The sequence below is a fragment of the Homarus americanus genome, unplaced genomic scaffold, assembly GCF_018991925.1.
Source record: "Homarus americanus isolate GMGI-L3 unplaced genomic scaffold, GMGI_Hamer_2.0 scaffold36188, whole genome shotgun sequence".
NCBI classification, from domain to species: Eukaryota; Metazoa; Arthropoda; class Malacostraca; order Decapoda; family Nephropidae; genus Homarus; species Homarus americanus.
Window position 1 is genome coordinate 5,378,368 of NW_024718183.1, and position 12,693 is coordinate 5,391,060.

Below are 12,693 nucleotides of genomic sequence, written 5' to 3' on the forward strand. Positions count from 1 at the left end.
ATAACAAGCAAGCATATATGTTGCTGCCTTTGAGAGGGTGACCTTTGTAATGTAGCGTATCGTAGATACATGTGTATAGGTCAAGTTTTTAAAACCATAGTGTTTGTCTAAAAGGGTCGAGGGGTGAAGCCCATGCATATTTAGGGATGGGGTAAAGGGATTTACTGTATATTGAGACAAAAATTAGTACTGTACTGCCATACAGTGCTTTCAGTAGTGTAACTAATATATGGATGGAAGTTTATCATTATTACTTTAGGTTATTAGGTTTAGGTGAGCAAATGACAGACAGTGTATGAGGGAGAGTTTAATAGGTTGATGTGCTTTGCTCTTGTCATTGTTGTGCATAACTTGGCATCCATTATCACACACCATTTACATGCTGCTAGTCTGCTACATTGTTTTGCATTGCATAGCTATATGAAGTATTGAGTAATTGCAAAAAATGCTATAAGTTCAACTTTAAGGAGAAAGAATATTCAATGAAATATAATTAATGTATGGAAAGGCTATATAGTACTTACATTATTTATTTATTTATTTATTTATTTTTTACCCACTGCCAACAGTCGTAAAGTTGACAGTGGGGAAGCTAGGGGTCAAGGAGTGTCTTGTGTGTGTGCTTATGGCATTATATGAGGGCTCAAAAGCTGTTATGACAGTAAATCATGGGTCTGTCTTGAGTCCCCTTCTGTTTATCATAGTGCTGGACGTTGTCTGCTTATTGCTGATAGCAGGTAGTATGTAGAGTCATTGAAAAAATTGAGGGATGGCATGGAGTCAAAGAATGGATGTGACGATAATAGAAGTACAGTGTTGGTTAGTGGCTTGGGTGATAATGTGCTGTCTGTAGTCCATAAACTTGGTGGAATACCACACAAGGAGAATTTCAAGATTTTACCTTTTTGTTCTTGCTTTATTTATTTAAAAGATGAAAGATCCTGCACAACCATTTCTTCATCGAATATCCTTTAGTGTAAGAGGAGAAGCTCTAAGTCAAAAACATGAGGAATGCCAGCAAAATTCATCAGCACAAGCTTCTAATGTCCAGTCCATCGTCCAAGGTAAGCCAGAACCTGCTGTAGAGTTTTGTACAGCCCTATATTGTGGAGGTTACATCGACTCGCACATTAAAGCAATTTTTATAAACTGAGATTAAATGGCTATGATATATATATATGTATATATACACACACACACACACACACACACACACACACACACACACACACACACACAGTATAGTCTCGATTTATGCGAATTTCCTTTACGCAGTTGGTCATTTACGCGGCACCTGGCCAGACCGGCAATTATTAGTTACGCGGCACATTCCAACATTTACGCGGGAAGCGGCGCGGGCAGGGTGCGCTCTAGGTTGCCCAGTCAACAAAACATTAGCGAGTTCTTTACCCGCCACCCACCACAGCCAGCCCAAGTCAGTGATAGTGATAGTGAGGATATGGACTTTGAGGGGTTTGACAAAGAGGCCCTGCAAGCCTCTGTGGTGGATAGTGATACAGGTGATACAAGTGATACAGGTGATACAGGTGAGGGCCAATAATAATCTGCCCTCTGCCTCGGAACCAACCCCCCATCCCCGTGTGCCCAGCCATCTCTTCTACTAACGTAAGTGTTAAAAAACCTAATATTATTGATATTTCCCTTAAATATTAATTGTGCGTGCATACCATCATAAAATTAAGATGTTATTTTTACTACAACGTACGTATTGTGTCGGAAAAAGGGTAGTCTGGGGGTCGGCCCAGTCTCTATTTCAATTAATTAATACCATATGTTCTGTTATTTCGTTTACGCGTTTCTCGTTTTACGCGGACCTCCACGGGTTTAATTGACGCGTAAAATATAATGTATATATATATATATATATATATATATATATATATATATATATATATAATTTGGATATTTACTCTCTTCCTCTTTTCTCATTTTCTTCAGTTGCCTACTGTATCTTTTCAGTACATTTTTCTTTTCACAATTCTGTCTGTCTGTCTCTCCAAATTTTGCTCCCTATATCCTGGGGTTCATCTCATCACTTGTATCTCTTTTACACCACACAACTTCCATTCTACCTTCATTCCTCAAACTGACTTTGATTAATATTTACTTTCTTAAAGGAATGAAGATGGGCTCTGTAGACCAACAATCAGTTGTGACTCAGCTGCGACGCCTCCAAGGTGGAACATCTGTTCGGTCAGGACCTATGAGGGCTTTACCAATACAATCCATGGCAGCAGCTCATATTGCAGAGAAAAGACAGCATTCTGGTGGTACACCTGGTAAAGTTAATTACTTAATCTCCCATTATACTGATCCCTGCGCTCTTTGTGGGTGAAAGGTCTCCTTGAAGGGCTATCCCATATAGTATATATAAACTGTATAGACAGTAATCATTCCATATCCCGGAATAAAGAGTACAGGCCATTTCGCAAAAGGCAAGATTCCTCAAAATTGATTATGGCTGTGGAGTGGCGATGTTCATAAAATCCACGTCTCCCTCGGAAACTTTGTTTTCTGAGTTAGATTTAAATGGGTCTAGGTCCCAGTCCTTTGCTATTCTGTAATTTGCATACCGGGGGGTATGCCAAAAATGAACAAAAACTACTACATTAAACAATAAACATGATACATGGCACATTATAAAATACAATAGCACATTTTATGTAAAAAAAAAAAAATCTGGGCAATGCTAAGAGTGAACCACACAGTTCAGCCAGCCAACTGACTCAGCCGTGGGTAGCTGCTGCACTGCACTGTGTATGCAATGGCATCTGGGGGAGGCAGTGCGGTGTCAGTTGGGCTGGCGATGTGGTTACAGCAACCCCTGCCTCCACACACATACACACCCATGCTCTTCATTATTCATATTAGAGTATTGAAATGATTTTCCACAACTTTTCTAGTTTCATTACATGTAACATTGGTATCGTGCATAGCCATCTCACAGCTGACTGGTAATGTGTTATGGGGAGTTCTATTATTACTTATAATGATTTCATCACATGATAATATCATATACTGTATTATATGATACTCTTTACACTACAGTATTTATATGTCATTCTCGGGTACTGAATGGTTAGGTAGTAAGTAGACTGTCGGAAACTGCTTGTAAATACTGAGAAAAATGTGTCATGAGGCTATATACCCTATGTTTACATTCCTAATCATCCAACTGTACACATCTTTTGATTTTGTGCATACTGTATATATACAGTACAGGATATTAGCAAAATAACTAACAAGATACCTAATAAAAATTTCTAGCCATACTTTCTTACCATTCTCTTTACTGGATTTAGGACTCACACTACACTTGGTGACAAAGATATACACACACACACACACACACACACACACACACACACACACACACACACACACACACACACACACACTGGGAGAATACAAAAAATCCTGGGAGACCATAACAGTGTGTTGCTTGGCGCGTGGGGAAACTGACTGATTGCACCAAAAAAATGATGTGATAGATGTGACCAGCTGCTCCATTCATCTAAAATGGGTGTCTCTTTTTCTTCTCAGCACCACAAAACTCTCACTTTTAAGCTTGCCAGCCATTTTAAAGTGAATTACAAACGAAAATTTTGTCTGTGTACTGACTTTGGGACTCGAAAATACATAATTTGACCAAATTTTGGTACGACTGAGGCAGGTCGTAAGTGCGGGTGGTCGTAAGTCGAGTAGGTCGTAAGTCGGGGAGGAGCTGTATACAGTATATGTTCACATCAAATAATTATACCTTTAATTTAGTGTACTAGTAACTCTTCTCTGAGCACAGGAGTGTTGCCAATTTTGGACAAGTGGAGACCAACATGTCAGAGTTGAGAGAAACTGGGAACACTGGTTGGGATATCCTTATCTATTGGCAGTTTCAAGGATTACCAGATTAGGTGCTGTAAAGGGGGAAATTCATGGTTGTTCTTATGTTCAGCCATTCATTACCACTATGGTATTATCCTTCTTTTGGTGCAAAGTTCTATCAGTCTTCCTCCATATCCATTCATTCCTGGCAACTCAACAATCCCCACCAGTTCCCTGTCTCCAACTCTTGTATTTAAACCCCTCATCACTTCCACTATCGTTCATATAAAAACTTTTAATGCACTTATTGAATATTTGTTTCAACGTTTTTGTATATATACATATCAAAACAATGGTGATGTTTGCAGATGGTTTAGAAGATGTGAAGGGTGTGAACCATAGAACTCCAGGCACCTGTGATGCTGGGAGCCATGTTGCTCCTTCATTTGGTTCTGTTAGTAGCATTGGTATGTACTTTACATTATTATTTTGTGTGTGTGTGTGTGTGATAATAATAATAATAATTAACGGCTTATTGAAAAAGTTCTGTGCGTGCGTGTGAAATATATTGTGATGTGCTTAAAGAATTGTAGTGTTCAGTTTATTGGTGCACATCAAATTAGTAGAACATTCAAACCAAAAATCAGCCACCTTTATAATGTTGTTATTGCTTTGATTGAAAGAAAATTTACCTTGCAAGAACAACATAGAAAGAGCGAAAACTTATAAAATTAAGGTGATAAATGCATACTGAAAGTGACTTGGTCCTATAATTTTTTTTTAACATAACTAGGGTTACCATATTTGAACATCAAAAAAGAGGACAACCTGAAGAATTTTCCTATGTTCTTGGTGGGAGTCGGGGGTTGGTGGGTGGGGGGAGAGGGGCAAAATATCCCACGTTGAATCATTTATGTATGGTGCACTAGTACATTTATATCATGTAGGCCTATCGATATTTTAGAAATTTTGTGGCTGAAAACATTAATATATAGTAATTACTCAAATTTTTCTGTAGCTTACCTTATGTTTAGTGCAGATTGAACATTAATTTTCTTTTCCTTTATGCGTCCACGCATATTTCTCTGTAGATCGCATCATACTCAGCAGTGGTTGATTGCTCATTAAGAAGGCATGGATATCTTTACAGGAAATTTCTCTGAAGTTGTACTGTACAAGCAGAAGTCCTTTTAGTGACTCAACTGTCAACTTTTTTCTCTCCTTTGTCCACTAGCTTTGTTTTAGTGAAAAAATCCTCTCTACATTTGCACTATGTGCAGGTATAGCAAAGAAAAACTGCGTAAGTTTCAACAGCTCTGAATGACAATCAATGATTTTGGACTTTTCAAAATATTTGGTCCACTTTTGATGTGCTAGCAACGAAGTGAATTCTTCATCACTCTTGTGACTTTCTGTAAATTTCTTCAGATTGCTAACTTGATCAAAGCATTTCACGTCATCAATTGGTACTCCCTTATCAATCGGATATTTGATACATAATTCCACATCAGTCCAGTTCGGTGTTTCACTCAGGGTCATCCATTTAAAACTTCCAGGGGTTTAATCCATTTATCAAAATACTCTAAGTACCTACTGTACAGATTATCTACTTCATCACAGAATTTGTCACTCATCATCCATTCCTTCCATATGCTTCTGTGTCGGAAGTCTCTTCATTTTCAAGGACTTGAAACTCTGAGTCTTTCATTCAAAGAGGATGGTGTGATTAGAGTTCAAATTATTCAACGCTTCAACAACAGAATTGCTTTCTCTTTCAATGGTATGGATGTGGCTTTGGAAAACACTCACAAGAGAATGCATTTACCATAGGTAAGTATCACTCAATTTTTACTCAAAAAATTTCTTTAAACCTGTGGGTGGTTTGTCCTGTGGCAGAAAGAAAGACTTCAAGGCTGTAAACATCTGTATGAACCTAGCATTGCCTGGAAGTAATGACAGCTTTCTGTATTCAGCTTCTACAAATTCACAGTATTCCTTCAGCAGTTCGGTAAGAACAGTGTATAAATGAAAGTACTGTACTGGTAAATCTGTAAACATAATGTTCTCAATATCAGTGTCCATTCTCTCCACTACATGATGAACACATTTGTTCAAAATGTGTGCTGGGCAACCCATGCCAATTTATGATCATATATGCAACAACTTCTTTAAGATGTAAGTACCAGGTTTACATACCAAACAGTCAGCTTCCCAATCTTCTCTGCCACTTCGAAAACATGGGAATTTACTTTCCATTTCTGCCGTGAATTTACACTTTCATTTTGGCATTGTGCTTGAGGATTAAAAAGTGAGAAATGAAATAAACAGCTTTGGAAGGAATGCCTCTGTACATAGTACCGTCTGAAAAGACACTGAGTCACTGACTGAACATTTGGCACATAATTTCATACCGGATTTGGCAATCTAATGTTGCTAGTTTTGATTAAAAAAATTGCTAGAATGTCGATATGATCTACATTCTCCCGAAAATCATATTATATTAGAACATCAGTCAAACTTGATAAATATATGATGTTTATAGGCTAGTATTTGCTATGTAAGTAAATATCGCTTCATTAGCCACAAAACCGCTAAAATGGTAACGCTGGACACGATCACACCCATCCAAGACGAAAACTGGACGAATGACATAGCAAACTAGACAAGTCTCATAATCGAAATTCCGTGTCTGATGTCATTCACTTTCTTATAAAATATTAATTCTTCTTTACAAGATAATAAGGACGAAATCCCAGAGATTTTTAGATATTTGAAAATTCCCCCCAGACAGAGATTTAAGGACCAAAATGGAGGACATGTCCGAGAAAATCCGGACGTATGGTAACCCTAAACATGACATAAAGCAAATAAACCCTAATCAACTTGATAAAAATATAGTGTAAGCTCACTCAGATGGATTAACTTCTGTTGGCTCTATATCTCTTGTAATCAATGGTTGACACCTTGTTTACTGGACTGCAGCAGTTTTAGTATGCCAGTTTTACCTTATTTTCATGTTTTTAATCTATTGTTCTGTCATAGGGCACTTTTTTCTAAGACATAACAAATATTGTCTATGACTTTTGGAAGGAGTTACAGGTATTGCTTAATGGTCTCAGCAGTTTTGAATTTTTGTCTCTCCATTTATAGTATTGACAGTAATTATTCATATGGCCATGCACAGGCCAACCGGCCTATTGCAGACTCCTTATGTTCTTATATATTTATTTATTTTTATTTATTTATTTATTTTATTTTTTTATTTATTTATTTATTTTATTTTTTGCAGAAAATGAACGTCCAGGAACTCCAGACATTGGCGTGATAACTGGAATTGGTATGTCTACACCAGACAACTACCGGTGAGTTTATTTGGTATGAAATTTTTTATATGAAGGCTTTGGTCATCCACTGATTAACTTCACCATCAATAATCATTAAGGCTGCTGTCCTTATGACTGAGGATTGGCAACTATAGTCCTCCATTCCAAATGTTTTCATGTTATATTTACTAAAAACCCTGCAAATGTTAAACTTAAGACCTTATGGAAAAAATGGGGTTAAGGGATCCACACCCTCAAAGAGGTACCCTTTATGGGTAATATTGTACAGTCACGTTGAAGATTCTTCGAACACTGCTGGAGACAGCTGGCAACTCAAGGCCGTTTGTTTACTATAGTACTGTATGTAGTAAAAATTATGAATGTAAAGTGATCAGTGATTGGTTACTTAGTTCCCCGTTGCTTAATTAATGGTTGGGCTTTGTTGTTTCGCATTATGTTATGCCTTTCTGCAAGTATATACTGTTAATTTGATTTTAAAATGGATAGAGCAATGAGCCAACCTATATGAATATACATTTAGATAAATAAACATAAGTAAAAATCGGTAAGTATGTTAAAGAACATCATGCATCGGGCACAGCTGTGTGCAGGCTGTTTATGAGGTTGCCTGTTTATCATTAATTTATACTAATATTGTCTTCAAACGTTTAATCCCTTTCGGGTAATTAATCCAGTTGTATCTAACCGATGCTAAACAAAACTTCTTTCTAAAGACGCTGATTTCTTGCAACACAAACTGCTGTTTTACTTCCCTGTGTGTGCGTGTGCGCATGTGGAGTGTGTGTGTGTGTGTGTGTGTCAGTCTGTGTCTGTATTTAATAATGACGTTGTTCAATTGAAGGTGATGGTAATTAATCTTACGAACCATCCGTCTGATGGTGTGAATTAGTACTGTAGCATATGCCTAATACTTTTACAAGCCATTATCTAGCAATATTTGTCATTCAAGCAAATAATATTGCAAATACATTTTCCCCCCCCCTCCTAAATCCTTGTTTCTGACTTGTGTCGATTACGTCACGTTTGGTCTGGTGTCTTTAAAAAAAATGTTTATTTTTTTCCAAAAATGTGTATGATGTATTATAAATTTGTATCTTATTTATTTATTTATTCGTTTATTTCTTATAAATGCATAATAAATATAAATATAACGCTGACGTTATTGGCGGGAAGGTGGGGGAGACAGGTGTTGTCAGTGCTGACTACCCTTCCACTCCCTCAATTGTAGAAGGACCCTGCCAACATGGAATACCACACGCAGAAAATCACTGAACGTGGAAGAATAATCGGCATGAAAGAGGCTGGGTTTTCACCCACTGAAATTGCCCGAGAATTGGGTTTTTCTCGGTCAACTGTATATTATTGGATTAAGCAATGGGAAGAGGAGGGAAGTTTAAAGAACCACCACAGGACGGAAATGCCGCGCAGAACAACACTTGCACAAGTTGAAGCCATCCGGAATTTCGCTGAGGCCAACCCCTTCAAGACTTCATTTTCAATAAGAGAGGATCTACAATTAAATATTTTCCCTTTAACAATGAGGCGAAGACTTCACGAAGGAGGCATTCACCATAGAACATCAGTTTGTGTTGCAAGAAATCAGCGTCTTTAGAAAGAAGTTTTGTTTAGCATCGGTTTAGTACAACTGGATTAATTACCCAAAAGGGATTAAACGTTTGAAGACAATATTAGTATAAATTAATGATAAACAGGCAACCTCATAAACAGCCTGCACACAGCTGTGCCCGATGCATGATGTTCTTTAACATACTTACCGATTTTTACTTATGTTTATTTATCTAAATGTATATTCATATAGGTTGGCTCATTGCTCTATCCATTTTAAAATCAAATTAACAGTATATACTTGCAGAAAGGCATAACATAATGCGAAACAACAAAGCCCAACCATTAATTAAGCAACGGGGAACTAAGTAACCAATCACTGATCACTTTACATTCATTCATAATTTTTACTACGTACTATAGTAAACAAACGGCCTTGAGTTGCCAGCTGTCTCCAGCAGTGTTCGAAGAATCTTGAACGAGACTGTACATGTTAATTACATTAAATAATACATACCCGTATGTAAAAACATAGTAATGTACCGCAGTCACCAATGAAAATGATGCTGATGAGAGGAACTTTTTCTGTGATTGGTCGTCTGTCCATTTTTTCCATGTTAGTGTCACAGGTTTGAAAGGTTACTTAAGCACTTTTTGGGGCACTTAAAGAGACACTTGCATGAATATTTGCCTCATTTCTCTAGATTTTTTGTTTTTATTTTATTTTTTTAACTGGGATTAGGTCACTGACCCACATCAGGGCCTGGGGGGGGGGGACAAAAATATAATAATAATAATACTTAATAAAAATTAAAAAAAAATAATGCAGGTAGTAATAATAATAACCATAAATAAATACAAAAACGAAAAAATAAATCAAGAGTGAGAAACGATACAGTATGTATGTTGTGTTGCCAATAGTAAGAGTAACAATTGAGACCCTGCAATTGCGTGTAAATGAGTCAGAAAGTCAGATCAGCAACCTGGGACTTGGTCACAATTTTTGTGATGCCACATGGCAGCAGGGTCTACCATTAGACAATACATTATGCTTCCAATATCTTCCCAGGTGGTAGTACCTCCCTGTTTGGTAGCTGCCTACTACCTGGTTGAGTGCACAGTTGATTTGTTAACACCATAATAGCATTCCACACCCACCGCACTCACCCCTAGCAAGGAGATCAAGCAACTCCATTTTTTTCCTTAAACTCATCACTTTCTTCTGCCTCTACTCTTGATCCGCTCATGCCACTCATTGTCTGCTTCGGAGGCATCACTGAGGACAAAGGGTCACCAAAAAGTGCCAATATAGCTGAGCTGCAGGTGTTACCGTGATGGAGACTGAGAGAGCGTGCTGTGATAATAATTACAATTTAATTATTTTAAATGCAAGTAATTAGTGTAGTTTGGTTCCAGAGGTCAAGAAATATCCATAATCTGTTCCAAAATTGCTTTAATAAACAATAAACATTGTTTATAAAATAAAGAAATACAGTAACACATAGGTAGTTATTGTATAAAAAGTAGTTCTATATATTACATAAACAACTTCTTTCCTTCTCATAATTTCGTGTGGGTTATTAAATTTTCTTTATTCTACTGTATATCAAATCAAATGTTTGAAATTATATTGCCACAACCTTTATAGTTTCTTACGTAAACAAACACTGCTGCAGTCGGTGCATGGCCGTGATTTATGAATATTTGACCGTAAAATTTAAATAAAGAGGTATTAATAGGGTTACCTGTGCATTTATGAACACAAATTATCGTAACTCCAGTGTACTGTTCTGTAATTTTTTTTAAAACTATCAACATCATTTCAGATCCGAAGGTCCCAGTAGTGGACCACGCATTACAAGCACACCAGCAATGAAAGGTGCACCATTCTCCTGTGTTGTAGGAATGGATGGACCAGCACCCACCCCTATATCTGCTCCTTCTTCACGGTTACGGATGGTCAGCATTGCTAGCACTGCTTCTTTGCCTGAAGACCAAAATATTGGTAAGTTTCTCTATGTATTTTAAACTAAATAATTTATTCTTGCACCAGGAAATAAATATTGGTGGTCTTAAAAGTCCTGGAAGGAAGAACCCATCAGAGATACACTATGTTCTTTTAGGGTTTCTCTAACTGCATTGGTAAAGATTTGGCGTGATTGAAGGTGGGGGGTGACTTCTGAGACTTGCAGACTTCAAGACTTTTTATAATCTGGAGTCCTCCAGTGAAGTAAATCCACAAACATGGCTGGAGCCATGATTTTATGAAGGGTAGATTTTGGGTGAACAGAAATAAATCACCGAAAAAGGCACAATTTTAGCTTAGAAAAAAGTATCATTAAGAAGTAAAGTAATACAGCCAAAAGCATTTTGAGGCGGTTGAGAATTGACTATACAGCAAGTTTCTGATAATTCCATTGTAGATGCATTCCCTAAAAGTACTATGTTGTTCAGAAAGATGTTATTGAGGCACTGTATTCCCAGGGCACATTTTCAGTCACCTTAACCCTAACCTTTTCAGTGAACTTCATATAGTGGAGCCTCTCATTAGCACGAACTAGAGTAAACTAATAACTTTGTGTTATAAGAGCATACTAAAGTTTAAACAGGCTGTAAATGAATGATGTCTGAATAAACATTTATTAAATAAGTAATATAGAAATATATCACTGAATGGTGAGCTTCCTGAATAGTGACAGAGGCCCTCCCAGCTGACTGAAGCCATGACATCATTCGTGAGTGGCCACCAGACCACCGCCAAGCCACTAGTAGTCACTTATTAAAAATAACAAAATTAAAATTTAATGATGAACTTGGGAATACCATAATTATTCTTACTCTATCTTTCTTTAATAAGCATCACCTAAATAATTAAAACAAAAAAGCTCAGACTTTAACTAACCAAGTACAATATGCCCGAATAATTTGCGGATTTTTATTTTGCTGTTTTCTATTATTCGCGGGTGACACCTTGGATATACCTAAGATTGTCTGTGGGTAGTTTTAAAGTTGCCTACATTTTCGCGGCCAGGACAGGGAGCCATTCGTTATAGAGACAGTAATTTCCTTTACAGTGGTCCCTCGGTTAACGAGCACAATCCATTCCAGCAGGTTGCTCGTTAACCGAAACCATTGTTTCAATGGGTTTTTGGGTAATTGGTTCCAGCTCACCGAAAATTGCCTAAATTCAACAAAAATGGTAGAAAAGTTCACTTACTTTGAGGTGTGTATGTAGAAGGCTCCTGGATGATGATGATGATGTGCATTTGAAGTGGGAGGTGGAGGAGGAGAAGGGAGAAGAGAAGGAAGTGGAGGTGGAGGAGAAGCATTTTACTGCTTCTTGGAAGGTGAGTCACCTTCCATGAAAATGTCAGGAACCTCTGGACTGACAGATTCTCCACCATGAACATCCTCTCTCCTTCTTGAAGTGGAAGGCTGAGGGATAGCATCTTGTTCCCTCTGCCTTTTACTGAAGAAAGTGTCAATTGTGGTCTGTGGGGCATCTGTCCTCCTCACCATTAACTTATGTTTAAAGAAGGAGACCACTGAGTCCTCAACATGACACAAAGTTAGTTCAGTTTTTTCCACTTCTGGGTGCTTTGAAGCCAGTTCCCTGAGCTTCTCCCAGTAGTAAATCACATCTTTCAACTGTTTAGCTGACATATGGTCATCACTTTCAATTTCCTCCTCACCACTGTCATCCTCTACCTGTAACATCTCATCCAGTTGCTTCAAGTCATCAGGAGTAAGTTCCTCCTCATGAGACATCACAAGCTCTTCCACATCCTCCTCCTCCACTTCAAGGCTCAATGACTGACCAATGGACACAATCTCCTGGTCCAACTTTGTTTCTTCCTCAAATCCCTCAAAATCATGGACTGCTGATGGCCACAGTGCTTTCCATGAAGAATTGAGGGATCTAGTGGAGACTTCTTGCCAT

At 37.7% G+C, this 12,693-nt stretch overlaps 1 protein-coding gene across 1 annotated transcript in view; it reads left to right on the forward strand.

The window, feature by feature from the left end:
• Nucleotides 1–12,693, forward strand: part of LOC121859291 — a 53,454-nt gene that overhangs the window by 31,550 nt on the left and 9,211 nt on the right. Inside the window, exons 12-16 of the mRNA XM_042356074.1 lie at nucleotides 932–1,064; nucleotides 2,139–2,300; nucleotides 4,212–4,310; nucleotides 7,133–7,205; nucleotides 10,580–10,758. Coding sequence (XP_042212008.1) covers nucleotides 932–1,064; nucleotides 2,139–2,300; nucleotides 4,212–4,310; nucleotides 7,133–7,205; nucleotides 10,580–10,758 — 646 coding nt within the window. The remainder of the gene's footprint in view (nucleotides 1–931; nucleotides 1,065–2,138; nucleotides 2,301–4,211; nucleotides 4,311–7,132; nucleotides 7,206–10,579; nucleotides 10,759–12,693) is intronic.